The sequence below is a fragment of the Anabrus simplex genome, chromosome 3 (genome assembly GCF_040414725.1).
Source record: "Anabrus simplex isolate iqAnaSimp1 chromosome 3, ASM4041472v1, whole genome shotgun sequence".
NCBI lineage: Eukaryota > Metazoa > Arthropoda > Insecta > Orthoptera > Tettigoniidae > Anabrus > Anabrus simplex.
The window spans coordinates 327,288,950-327,303,753 of NC_090267.1; the positions used below are offsets into that span (position 1 = coordinate 327,288,950).

A 14,804-nucleotide genomic window follows, 5' to 3' on the forward strand; every position below is an offset into this window, starting at 1 on the left:
ACGTCACGGACATCCTGCGTCCTCATGTGTTATCTGTCATGCAACAGTATCGTGGTGCCATTTCTCAACAGGACAATGCTCGTCCACACACGGCATGTGTCTCTATGGACTGTCTGCGTGATGTTGAAGTATTCCCGTGGCCAGCAAGATCCCCAGATCTATTCCCGATAGAACATGCGTTAGACCAGCTCGGACGTCAACTCTGTCCCAGTGCCTGTCTCCAGAATATCAAGGACGAGTTACAAGAGTTGCGGGCTAGTTTGCTACAGGAGAGGATACAACGGCTTTATGATAAGTGGACTCGTACTGCCAAGTTCTTTGTAAATTTGACTCGATTTTGTAATCACTGAAATAACATCACATACCCTCTCAACAGTTTAATTTCGTTTCCCCCTCCCCTTCTGGGTGATTTAAACTTTTTGTCAGGCAGTGTAAATATAAATGCAACCGAGCACGAAGCGAGGCTCACCATCGAGTAACACTTCGCCTACACGTATGTCTACCACATGGGCGTCACCAATCTCTCCGTTATTACGTCCAATAGTGGAAGATCTTACATCCATGCCCTCTGACTGAATAAGTTATGTCTGTGCCTTTGTGCTATTTAGGATTTCAGAGTTTCACCTATGAAAACCGCTTTGTGAAATATTTCAGCTTAGAACTTTGGCCGGTAAGGATCTGTAATGTAAGGTTCAATATTGTGTGAGTAATGTTGAATGATTTTCGCTCTTCATAATGTATGTACTGCGGGTAAGTATTTCTGCCGCATCATTGTAACATAGCGAGTTTTGCAGGCGCGACTACGTTTGTCATTATTGCCTGTACATATCTCGGAAACTTTACCTTTACAATTTCCTTGGAGTTTATGCTGTCTTTTATTTTAATGTACCATTGTTACCACTTGGAGTGTCCGACTCAACGTACTGTACTGGCCCGGGTTCGGGAATTTTAACCATGATCGGTTAATTCCAATGGCTCGGGAGCTGGGTATTTGTGCTGTCCTCAACATATCTGCAACTCACACACCACACATAACACTATCCTCCACCACAATAACACGCAGTTACCTACACATGGTAGATGCAACCCACGCTCATTGGAGGGTCTGCCTTTCAAGGGCTGCACTCGGCGAGAAATAGCGACACGAAATTATTTATTTACCAGTTGGAGTTTGGTCGTCTTGCGATGTAGTCTTTTTATAGTGTACAGTACGCGAAACTTTTAGTGATACTTCGGCTCCCTAGTGCTGAATCGGTAGACCTCGGTTATATCCGAGAATCGTATTGGCAACCTTTGACACACAAGCTATGAATCGATTATGCATCGCTGTGAGAAATCTGGCGTACACTTTACGTACTAGTACTGTTGTTATTTACATAGCAAAGAATTCATGCTAGAAACAACATTCACATCGAGAAATGTTATATAATGTGTGTGTGACACAGTTGTTGGCTTAAGATAATCAAGATTTAGAAAATTCATATCGATCGATCATACTATCGATTCAATTCAGATTTCATTTCCATTCAGTTGGCAGTACTACCAGAACCGGGGTAGTTCCCTCCTTACTCCTTATCCCCCTAAAACCAAGTATCACTAAAAGTTTCACGGACTATACAGCTAATGATCGTGAATTTTATTTCTGTCCGCTAATGCTCGTGAATTGTATTCCTATTTTCAACACTGTAATCTGCATTTGCGTTTCATTTTTAATTATTGAACCTCGTGATAGTTATGAAATATGGAAAATACCTTGGTCCAGTACTGGGGGGCCAATGTCGTCAGCCATTTTGGAAAATGAGATTTTGTCTTAATCCATTTCATGGCCAAATATTCTGAATGTTCGAATTCCCAGTAGATGTTTAGAGAATAAATTTTGAATTCTTCCAAGGTAATTCTGGATTCTTTTTTTTTATGCCTCTGTCATTAGTTTTCAGGTGAAATTTAAATGACCTAAATTGCCATTGTTAAATTCACTCATCAGTTGCTTAAGTTATCATTATAGGTTTTATACAAATGCGTAGTGAATGTAATCCTCTATTTGAGGGTTTGTCGGTCTATTATTGTTTTCAGTATCACATGCTGACACTGGTGATTGTTGAAGTGAAGGAGTTAGCACGAGATAAGGATGCATGGAGTGCTGCATCCAATCAGCCTATATATTAATTTCTATTAATTACTTATCACATAAAATGGCGTTAGAATAATTCTAATCTCAATAACAACCCTGATAACCGTACTATTGCTTACAATTTAACTTGGCCCGGGCTGAGTGGATCAGACGGTTGAGGCGCTGTCATTTTGATCCCAACTTGGCAGGTTCGATCCTGGCTCAGTCCGGTGGTATTTGAAGGTGCTCAAATACGTCAGACCTCGTGTCGGTAGATTTACTGGCACGTAAAAGTACTCCCGTGGGACTAAATTCCGGCAACTCGGCGTCTCCGAAAACCATAAAAGTCGTTAGTGGGACGTAAAGTAAATATCAGTATTATTATTATAATTTAAGTTCAGTGCTTGAAATTTCTCACATTAAGAAATGATTTAGTACCCATGTTTCAACTGTGAGCGAAAATTATTAGTAAAATAGGGTTGGAGATAAAGATTACTTAACCTGAGAACCACAGCCGAGTACTATTACTGCACTACTACTTATGATGATCATATGATAATTATAATAGAAAAAAGAGGAAGAGGAGAAGAAGGAAAATATGAATACCCGGAGGTCTCGTGTTCGATTTCCGCCTAGGTCAGGGACTTTTATTCAGATCGGACGGCTGGTTCGATTTCTACTCAGGCTAAATGAAAACAGCTGAGGAGTTTTCTGGTAAAGCGGCCCTGGTCTAGAAAGCCAATAATCCCTGAGGGGATCCGTCGCACTGACCACGCGCTACCTCGTAATCTGCAGACCTTCGGACTGAGCAGTGGTCTCTTGGTTGGCCAAGGCTCATCAGGGCTGCAACATCGTGAGGTTAGCTTGTTTTCATTACAGGAACTGACCCTCTTTGGAGTTGCCATAAATACAGTGTAGTTAAACATTAATGTTCCTGAGCATAAAGATGGTTTCTCAGGAGGAGAATTAATCGACCCTCTTATTGTCGCCTCGGCAGTCATTGATAGAAGGTTAGGAATATTTAAATACGTAAAGTTGGTATTATGGGGTACAGTCAAGATCTGTGGGATTCCTTGTCCAGTATCGACATCCTTGCGACATCATCCGTTGGCCAACGAGCCGAACGTGGCTAGAATGCTGGCAAAAGTGAGAATTTGGCCATTGTGTCGTTATTTAATGTATTCAAAAACATACAGTTTATACACCCACGAGGTCATGGTAATTGAAATATAAAGTTCATTGTGTCAATAAAAAGAATCTCTGTGAATATGTGTTATCATATTTTCCACATTCGTTTCAAAGCCATGACGTGAAACCTACATCATTGCACCATACTTGCTTTCGGCGCTTTTTGATTTGACAATACTCAGTGTATTTGACACTGGTAAACTCATCCTGCTATAACACTGTGTAATAATTATAGTGCAAAAAAAATCTAATTACGTCATTAGGTTCAACTGTCAATAGGAAAACAAAAATTAATTACAACATTCTTGAGGAGTAACTTACATACATTCATCATTATAGATCGTTATGCCTTTCAGTGTTCAGTCTGCAAGTGTCGACCTCCTTAGCGTAGCGGTTAGAACTATTAGCTGCCGTCCTCGAGAGCCCGGGTTCGATTCCCGGTACTGCCAGAAATTTAAGAGTGGCTGGTGGGCTGGTATGTGGTTGAAATGATACATGCATTGGAGGTGTGCCTGAAAAGAGCTGCACCACCTCAGGATGAGGACACGAGTTTACTTCAGTCTGCAAGCTTCCGTAAATTAAGTAAGCACCTCTACGAGCCTCTATTTGCAACTAACTCTGTGGCCTAACTTAGTTCCACACCTCTTATCATTTAAAACTGGTTCATACGAACAGCTTCATCCATCAGCTTTATTCCTAACTTAGCCTTTTTTTATCTCCTCATTTCGAGTATCTTCTTATTCTTATTCTTCTTCTACTACGGCTTCTTCCCACAGTGGTGGGTCGCGGATGCGAACTGCTGCGCACATGTGGATCTGGCCTGGTTTTACGGCCGGATGCCCTTCCTGACGGCAATCCCATGTGGAGGGATGCATTCACTATTTCGTGTTTCCGTTGTGGTTGGTGGTGCAGTGTGTTGTGTGAGGCGGAATGTGTTGGGAAAAACAGAAACACACAGTCCCTGGGCCGTACGAATTAACCATAGACAGTCAAAATCTTCGGCCCAGCCGGGAATCGAACCCGGGACCCCAGTACGCGTACCATTCAACCAAGGAGACGGATTCCTCATTTTCAGTATCCTCTTTTCATTATTCCCACCTGCCTGTACCAGCGAGAGGCTGCCTGGCCGAGGCGGTAAAGGCGTGCACGGTTCGCCCGGTAGGACCTGGGTTCGAATCCCCGTCAGGAAGTCATCAAATTTAAGAAACGAGATTTCCACTTCCGGAGGTGCATATGGCATTGAGGTTCACTCAGCCTACACCAAAAATAAGTACCAGATTAATTCCTGGGGGCAAAGGCGGCCGGGGGTAGAGCTAACCACTCTACCCCATCACGTGCCGCGGTTAACCCTCTACTGCATACTGTTGCCTTTTGGCAACAAATAACTTTTCACCTGTTTAAATGGACAAATATTGTAGGCAGAGGTAGTTTTATGGCACACCTTCAACTGTACAATCAATTAAACACATATCCCAGTGATGGCTTGTTTTTTTTTTACATAACATAGGTCAAACCAGCCCTACAACCAAAGGTACTCCTTCCACCCCGTCAACATCCACGCGAACCAACCACCGTTTATTTTACGTGGGCCCTCCCCATCAGGAGTACCTCTGGCTCAACCTCAAAGACATTACCGACCTACGGTTCTGCAAGTTGTACTTGCGCCTTGCAGTACGTACCCATGGCCAGTAGGTAGTAATGTTCGGTCTTTGAATGTTAAAAGCTTAGCGTGAAATCGTGAAAAATCGTATATATATTCAACTATGGCAATCCACATCACATATGAGTGATAAGCTATTAGCCCCAGTTAAGAATTTCTGGTACATCGAATACACTGAACGTTTGTTGAACATTAAAGCTTGAAATTTTCTTAACCAAACGAAAACGAAAAATAATTCATGCAGTAGAGGGTTAACAATGGTGGAAGCTTTTACCTTCCACTTCTCCAAAGGCCTTTATGGCCTGTACGAAGGTGTCTTTTTCTTTGTCTTTTGCCTGTACCAGCGATCTTTCTTGCTATTTGACGCCTGTTACTTATAACTTATGAGTAAGACAAACTATGTCCACCCAACTTGCACTCCCGTAAAGCAGAGCCAGAGATATGAAGCTGGTTCTCCCTGAGAACTCGCCCTCTTCTAACAGAATACCGTTGATCGCATGTACGAGCCCTCTGCATTAGCTCAGCAGCACCTTAATGTAATTTCACTTAGTCTACTACCATGCTTAAAGAAGACACATCCTAAATACTTGAAATGCTCCACCTGTTCCGATTTTGTATTCCCCACCTGCTAATCGTAAGTTTCTTCCCTACTGATTTTGAAGCAACTTTATGAAATTCCTATAAGCTATTGTATGATAAATAATACTGTATGTTGACCTGCCTTGAACTAATATCACCGTGCTGACGTCTCAAGTGGAACGCCACACTGAAAGAAAGTTGTGAACAAAACTTTAAACTAGTGTTTGTTGAAATCACAATACCAAGCAGAAGTTCCGCTATGACGTTTATTTTCACAAGATGAAGCCGCGCCAAACGGCGCAATTACAGGTCTGTCTAATTTTAATATTATGTTCTGTAGTTAGAAATGTAAATGCTTGTACATTTCAATTCATTAACTAACAACAAATATTGGCAATATCAGTGTTATTTGTCCATGTCTATCGAGTATAGAGGAATATTATACAGATAAACCTAGGTATATAACGATTTTAAATTGGTATAATTGTAGAAGAATGAACAATTCTATTAATTTCGCCAATTTAATAACAGTTTTATTTCAATTTGTTAATATTTTCCATTCTATTTGGTTTTACGCTATGGACTTAGAATGGCTTCTTGACTTGTATTACCTATCTTATCTACGTTGCCTAGCGACAGTGAAGCTATGCATTTAATCCTGGTGAAGGAACGAGGGATTGTCATATCCCAGCACACGTTTTCTACCAGTTCTTTTCATAACTCGCCAATAAAAGTGAAAATTGAAAATCCGGCTTCGATGTGCGTTTGGAGCCTCTTCAATATACGTATGTTAAACATTTTATATCTCTGTGTACCGTAATTTTGGAACGGCATCGTGCACACAGACAGACAGACAGACAGACAGACAGACAGACAGACAGACAGACAGACAGACAGACAGACAGACAGAGACTTCCTTTTATTATGATACAGAGTGTTTTTGAAAAACGTTCCATTATTTACATAGGAGGCAGCACGCAACAAACGAAGGATAAACGATCCTTATAAGCATTGGGCGTAAATGCAATATCTTTGTAGTTTTGGTCCACTATCACTCCCATCAATGATCACCATGTCTATGATCTATTATTCACAACTTGTGCTCGATGTGACCGTCATCCATTGCAATACATCATTCTACCTTACGTTGCATGGAGTTCACTCATTGGTTGGAACATCCTTGGCTGTTGCCGGGAAACCACGGAAAACCATCTTCAAGGCTGCCGATAGTGGGATTCGAACCTGCTATCTCCCGGATGCGAGCTCACAGCCGCGCGCCTCTACGCGCACGGCCAACTCGCCCGGTTGTGATCAAAATAGGCCTGTGTACTATCATAATAAGATCACGACACAACACGCTAGTTGGTATGCAACCAATATTCAGGTAGGAACGTATTTCCGTCTTTTGTTACATAAACGTTCCGTAAATTATTGGAGTCCGCCTCTGTGGTGTAGTGGTTAGTGTGATTAGCTGCCAACCCCGGAGGTCCGGGTTCGATTCCCGGCTCTGCCACGAAAATTTGAAAAGTGGTACGAGGGCTGGAACGGGGTCCACTCAGCCTCGGGAGGTCAACTGAGTAGAGGTGGGTTCTATTCCCACCTCAGCCATCCTGGAAGTGGTTTTCCGTGGTTTCCCACTTCTCCTCCAGGCGAATGTCTGGATGGTACCTAACTTAAGGCCACGGCCGCTTCCTTCCCTCTTCCTTGTCTATCCCTTCCACTCTTCCCATCCCTCCACAAGGCCCCTGTTCAGCATAGCAGCAGGTGAGGCTGTCTGGGCGAGGTACTGGTCATTCTCCCCAGTTGTATCCCCCGACCAAGAGTCTGAAGCTCCAGGACACTGCCCATGAGGCGGTAGAGGTGGGATCCCTCGCTGAGTCCGAGGGAAAAACCGAACCTGGAGGGTAAACAGATGATGATGATGATGATGAAATTATTGGAACATCGTCATCATTGATAGTAGTGGTAGTTGACCATAACTTCTAAGATATTGGGTTTGCGACTAGTGTTTGTAGGACCTTTTTCCTTAGTTTGTTGCGTGCTGCCTCCTCTTTAAATATTGGAAGCCCTTTCAAGGACAGCCTGCATAGATTACTATTCTAATGCACTATTTATTTCTGCTCTTACAGTATTTAAATTTTACAAAATGATAACATGTAATAATTATGTAAATAGACGTATTTTTCACGCTCGGAAATTATACTTAACGATGGTTTATGGTAACTATGACCTCAGCAGAGTACACGCATGTGCTATATGGCTGTTGATAACACTGTCCGTATGTACGTCCTCCGAAAAAAACATATTCTACGTTAAAAACCAACGAAATCTGACCAAGTTCAGAGAGAAAGTGGTCTCACAATCAGTAAATACAAATAGGGCTTTTCACCTTGTGTAACTTATCAAGTGATTGTTTTGATAAGTATTTACTAAATGTAGCACCATTACGTATGTTATATTAGGTAATGTACTGTATAGTAACGGAGAATGATACGTGTTGTAAAGTAACTTACTGCTCTGAGCATAGTAAACGTGTGTGCTTGAGCAAGCATACACGAGCGAGAGAGTGAATGTACCTATAACAATATATAAAAGAACAATGATACATTCCAAAGACAAATTTTGTTTAAATAACAGTCACAGTCAATTAGTTGAGAACACAAAGCTGGTAACAATAATACTCCGTGTTGTCACTTGTTCAACAGCTGTTGGTCCTTTCACTTGACGTTTCATGAGGTTGGTGACAACGTTTGTGTGGAGCTTGACGTTGTTTGAGTGTGAAACATGGACAATTACTAGTCCGGAAAGAGAAATAATATGTGCTTTTGAAATATAGTTTTTCAGAAGAAGTTTGAAGGTGAGAAAGGTATATTGCATCATAAATGAAGGTATACTAAAGGATTGGTGAGAGAAGAATGATTTGGCGACACTATGAGAAAAAATGTTGATTAGGAGGACAAATCTTCAGACAACAGAAATAGTTCAATTAGTTTTTAACGGAAGTTTAGAGGGTAACAACGGTAGAGATCGACCAAGGTATGGATATAACAGAGAGATTAGAATAGATATAGGACAGTGGTTTTCAACGGGCGTACCGCGACACACCACTAGGTGCTAGGTAGTCCACAAAATATACCTTGACGTTTCTTTCACAAAGGCTGGTGGGGTTGAAGATAAACATGCATGCATTTCCTTCCCAACAGATACAAGTTTCTCACGTTTCTTCTTCCTCTTGTTTTGCTCTATACTGATTGGAGTCGGTTCGTTCTCAGTTTTGTTACTGATAGATTCTATCACTAACTCATTTTCAACTTTTCTTCTATGAGTAACACCGTTTAGATCATCAAAACGCACTAGTTGTGCCCTGAAAGCCATTGCTCAGCACCGCCCACACCTCACCAGCTTCCATATTGCCACAGTCGTAAATCAGACTGAAACTTCAGTGGAAGCTACATTTTACTATGCTCTGCGCCAAGAAACAGATCCAAAAAATCAAGAAATAGCGACAGTGTGTTATTTTAACTTCGCTGAGTGGCACTAAGTGCAATGCCAGAGATATTCAACATGCTAACAAGAATGACATGGAGTGTCGAGGTATTTGACCGGCCTTCAAAAATAAAATAATATTAGTTAGGATCGAATCCACGGGCTAGGGATTATGAGTCGGACATTCTACCTCTGATCCATCGAAGCAGCACCATAATTCCGGTGATTAGGACAGTTGGCTTGCAGTTTGGGGAATCATTTGCAGGCTTTTCATGTCACACTAACACACATAGGTTTCCGTTGACATTACTAAACGAAAGGGTTAGGCAAGGACTAGGAAGGTAGCGGTCGTGGCACAAATCCTACGATGTTAACGTGAAAGAAATTTAATATTTCTTCTTCTTCTTAATCTGCTTACCCTCCAGGGTCGGTTTTCCCTCGGACTCAGCGAGGGATCCCACCTCTACGGCCTCAAGGGCAGTGTCCTGGAGCTTCAGACGCTTCAGAGGCGCACAAATTTAATATTTACTAGCGTTAATTGTTAAGTAAATCAAATTTCTTTAGACAGGATGGGATAGGACAGGATTAAATAAAATAGATTAGGATAGGTCCGCCTCTGTGGTGTAGCAGTTAGTTTGATTAGCTGCCACCCCAGGAGGCCCGGGTTCGATTCCCGGCTCTGTCATGAAATTTGAAAAGTGGTACCAGGGCTGGAACGGGGTCCACTCAGTCTCGGGAGGTCAACTGAGTAGAGGTGGGTTCGATTTCCACCTCAGCCATCCTGGAAGTGCTTTTCCGTGGTTTCCCCAATTCTCCTTCAGGCAAATGCCGGAATGGTACCTAACTTAAGGCCACGGCCGCTTCTTTCCCTATTCCTTGTCCATCCCTTCCAATCTTCCCATTCCCCCGCAAGGCTCCTGTTCAGCATAGCAGGTGAGGCTGCCTGGGTAAGGTACTGGCCATTTTCCCCAGTTGTATCCCCCGACCCAGAGTCTGAAGCTCCAGGACACTACCCTTGAGGCGGTAGAGGTGGGATCCCTCGCTGAGACCGAGGGGGAAAAACAATCCTGGAGGGTAAGCAGATTAAGAAAGAAAGAAAGAAAGAAAGAATAGGATAGGATAAAATAGAATAGGACAAAGTAGGATGAACAGAAGAGGATAGGATAATATGAGACAGCAGTACAGGAGTATAGAAGTAAGATAAAGCAATCTATGAAACAGGACTCTTTATTAAAGTTTAAACACAACCATAATTATATCACTCTATGAAACTTGCTTGAAAATATGTCCTTTTACAATAGCCAGTTCATTTATCAAATCTTAAAAATACTCTGTAATTACTGAGAAAAAATTCTTCACGTGTGATAAATAGAGATCAGTAAGGACCTCGTCAACATGATCCTGCCGCGCTTGATGGCCTGCAAATAGTACAATTCCACGTGGACAGTCTGATGACTTCCTCGCTGCCTCCAATGGTCAGACTTCTCCCCAGCTGTACTCAGGAGACTGAGGGAACTCTTCACCGGGCGAGTTGGCCCTGCGGTCAGGGGCGCACGGCTGTGAGCTTGCATCCGGGAGATGGTGGGTTAGAATCCCACTGTTGGCAGCCCTGAAGATTGTTTTCTGTGGTTTCCCATTTTCACACCAGGCAAATGCTGGGGCTGTACCTTAATTAAGGCCACGGCCGCTTCCTTCCAACTCTAGGCCTTCCCCCTCCCATCGTCGCCACAAGACCTATCTGTGTCGCTGCAACGTAAAGCCACTAGAAAAAAAAAGAGGGATCTCTTTTCTAGCCATCATTCTCGAATTAACGAAAAAACACACTGGATGACTCAGCAATCGAACTAGAGGCTTGCACCGCCCTTGCCACAGACCTTAGCATGCAATTAACAGCAAAATGAGACTCTTTAGAAGATAGCGGGCACGACAAAGTCCCGCATTTTGCGCAGACCGTCGTTCCAAGCTATGCACCACCCCTGCAAATTGATCGCACATTTTCTTAGCCTAGCTTCTCATTCAAGTGTTGAATAAAAATGAATAAAGATTAAATGAATTAATTTTGTCTGGGATAAAACTGATAGTAATAACTGTCATTCTCATACAGCCACCACGATGAAACGTGAGCAGTGTCATGATTTTTTGTGTGAATCACACTCTAAAAATGCATTGAAAATATGAAAATAACGAGAGTCGTTAATGAACATTTTTAGAAGTTCTTCATTTTATGCCCTCAGGAGTTATTATTGGTCCGTGGAACTTATCTTCTTATCTTAACTTATTTCCTGTTGCTCCTTCAGGAGCATAGGGCTTCGATGAATTTTCGCCAGCGGACTCTGCTGCGGGCCATCCGACGTAGTTCTCCCCAGGTGTTACCTGTTTCGTGCTAAAGGTCGTCAGCATTTTTCCGTCTGGCTATTTCTCATCTCTGTTTCTTTAATAGGTTTATTTAAGAGCTTACGAGTTATTGGCCCATAAACTCCGAGTGCTTTGGTGGGGCTGCCACCTTAAGGCCAATGCACTGGCCCCCTACACGAATGTTGGTGTTTATACTGAAGAAAGAGCATTTCCTCTCTTCTTCTTAACAGTGTACACTTCGGTTATACCGCCGGTACTCGGTCGCCATTGACCCAATCTGTGATAACAGGGAGCACCACTAGAAGGTTGGGTTTGACATTTGGCTGAGAGAGGCTATGTATTGGGCATCATCAGCCCTTGCTCCCCCGTGGAACTTACCCACACACGATTTGTTGTTGTTGATGTTTATTGTATAAAGGGGCCTAACATCTTCCCACACCCGTAGACCCGACTTCGGACGTCCGCGTAGTACAGAAGCACGTCAAGATCGAAGCATTGTGAGAACAGCGGTGGCCGACCGAACATCTGGTCACATGTTAATAATAATAATTTCGTGTGGCTATTTCTAGCCGAGTGCAGCCCTTGTAAGGCAGACCCTCCGATGAGGGTGGGCTGCATCTGCCATGTGTAGGTAACTGCGTGTTTTTGTGGTGGAGGATAGTGTTATGTGTGGTGTGTGAGTTGCAGGGATGTTGGAGAAAGCACAAACACCCAGCCTCCGGGCCATTGGAATCAACCAATGAAGGTTAAAATCCCCGACCCGGCCGGGAATCGAACCCGGGACCCTCTGAACCGAAGGCCAGTGCACTGACCATTTAGCCAACGAGTCGGACTGGTCACATGTTGCACCTGCTGTGTCACTAATGACCATTGAGAATCGTCTGCTTGCAGCAGAATTGCCATCACGTGTGCCTCTGGCCAGGCAACCACCGACACCACGACAACGCCAAGCACGGCAACTCTGGTGTCGTGAAAGGGTCGACTGGAGAGGGAAATGGCGCTCTGTTGTCTTCTGTGACGAGAGTAGGTTCTGTTTGTGTGCAAATGATGGACGTAGACATGTACGGCGTAGACCTGGTGAGAGGTCTATTTCAGAGTGCATTCGCCCACGACACCCAGGTCCCACCCCAAGCTTCATGATATGGGGGTGGGGGCATCAGTTACAACTGGCTGTCTCAGTTGGTGTTTCTGCGGGGTAACGTAGCGAGTGCCCGTTGCATTGCACAGGTTGTCGTCCCCGTGCTACTGCACAGTGCACATCCCCATACAGCTGCTGCGACGCAACCTTCTCTACATCCCTAGCCGGCAAGATCACCGGATGTCTCGCCAATTGAACACGTATGGGACATGATGAAGCTAGAACTTACGCGTTCTTCAGAGCCTGCAGAAACCATTGCCGAATTGCATCAAAAGGTGCAAGATGCTTGAGACAATCTATCGCAGGATACCATTCATCACCTTTATGATCGTTTGCATGCGCGAATACAAGCCTGCATTGCCACCAGATGGGGGTACACTGTGTATTGATGCGACTGTTTGGGTACCATTTACTGTGACATGTGTGTTGCATTTGGTCTGAGTTTCTAATCATATATCCCTGCAATAATGAACTACCTATCATATCGCTTAAGAATAAAATGACCTTGTCCTTGAGAATGTTGCATTTTTTTTCCGGCAGTGTATGAAGAGGTTCCTTATTAACTAATATCGATGTTTGCTTTCAGGGCTTCGTGTGGGAGGTGGCTGCTATTTACAAGGCGATGATCGTGTTTGCAGAACATCGCTACCAGGGTTGGTCTAAGCCGTACGGGAACTATGCCTTCTCGGTGAGCAACATGACTTATTCTCCTCTCAGAAATACATGTCTAGCTTTGTATATTTAAATTTCCCATTATTTTTCTGATATAGTTTTGAACAACAATTCATTGGAGGGAGAACGAAGATTGTCGTGGATTAACGTTTGAGAAAGTGGCGAGCTAGTAAAGTAAATTAACTACTGTAGAACGTCATAAAGTGTCAAGAATACAGTAGACTATATTATTTGGTCTACTACTGTGAAATATAGTAGGATGACAGAAATTAAATGGCTGCACAGAGTACTACGTACAATGCCTTGCGTGACGCATTTGTCATACAAATTATTATGAGTTACAGGAGGCTCAAAGTGGTGAAATTTCCCTCGCCAATTTCTTGATGCCAGCCAACGATTGCTTTGAAAAATGTCGGGTATTTCTGTACAAGAATATGAACCAAAAGTATTTTAGAATGTTTTATCACTTAGACCTATATTTGTCTTTGAGAAGTTCTAAATCAGACAATTAAATTGTCACACTATATAGGTAATATCCATAATTTATAGTTTTCAGCAATTTGTTATATACCTAAATATTTTAATTTCAATGTTCGTCATGTAAACATACAAGATAATTTTCCTACAGTTGGTCTAATATGATTAGAAGTTGTGAATAAATGTTATTTTGGAATCATTTGCTCTTATGCCATTTATTACTCACTGTCACAAATTGAATATAAACAATCTCAACATTTTCCATCTCTCATTTATCTCCTTGCACGCAGCAGCTATAAATTTGTATAAAGCTATATTTTATATCCTCTATGAGCTGTGATGAATCTTATCTGAAAACCCGCTTCCTTAATTCGCACAGCTCTCTTATAAAACATCAGTAAGAACCTGTCGCTATCGAACAACACAAAAATTGTGCATCTATCAAGACTTAGTAGTAAACAAACTATATTCATATTGCAAATATGGCATTTGAAGCTCGAACCTGCATCTTCTGCTATTCTGTACCGGTAAATATATGCACCCAATTGTAACACTTTGTTGTAGTTAGTGTTCAATTCTGTTTGCTTGTGTCAAGGGCATAACGAATTAGAGAACCCATTGATTGAAGCATATTAGTCATGGAATTTTGAAAGGATATTGCATAATTACTGAAAGTTTGCAAAGAAACGCACTTATATGGTTAGTGATTGTAGAAAACTCTTCATGATCAAGTGGCGTATGAAGTTGTTTACAGTCAACGTCACAATGATACTTGAGTCCCTCATACACCACTGCAAGTAACTGACTTGGTTATGACTTGATAGTTCGCGAGGGAAGGAACATTTTCCTCCTTTCTAATGTACGATATCCTGCAGAATAACAATGGCCATAGTAAGCAAAAGCTATAAAAAATTAAATCCTTTTGCATTGAATCCTTCTGCATTAACTTAGCGGGTAACATACACAAATAGGAATTTCATACTATGTCTTCATATTGTGATTGGTAATTAATTCTACTAATCCAATGATTTACTCTAAATTTAATCAAAATCTCTCCTTGTTGATTTTCCTGCTATGAAAGGGATTAATTTTATTTCGTTTTGTTTTGACATCTGGTTTGACGAAAGAATTGTACTCAC

General features: G+C 42.3%; 1 protein-coding gene across 3 annotated transcripts in view; it reads left to right on the forward strand.

The window, feature by feature from the left end:
* LOC136867280 (lysosomal Pro-X carboxypeptidase) overlaps window positions 1-14,804 on the forward strand; it is a 137,977-nt gene that overhangs the window by 54,252 nt on the left and 68,921 nt on the right. For 2 of the 3 annotated variants that reach the window (XM_068227066.1, XM_067144431.2), the window contains exon 3: window positions 13,103-13,204. In XM_068227066.1, the coding sequence (XP_068083167.1) occupies window positions 13,103-13,204 (102 nt within the window). Of the gene's footprint in view, window positions 1-8,276; window positions 8,395-13,102; window positions 13,205-14,804 lie in introns of those variants that run through there. The other variant, XM_068227067.1, reaches the window with a different exon arrangement.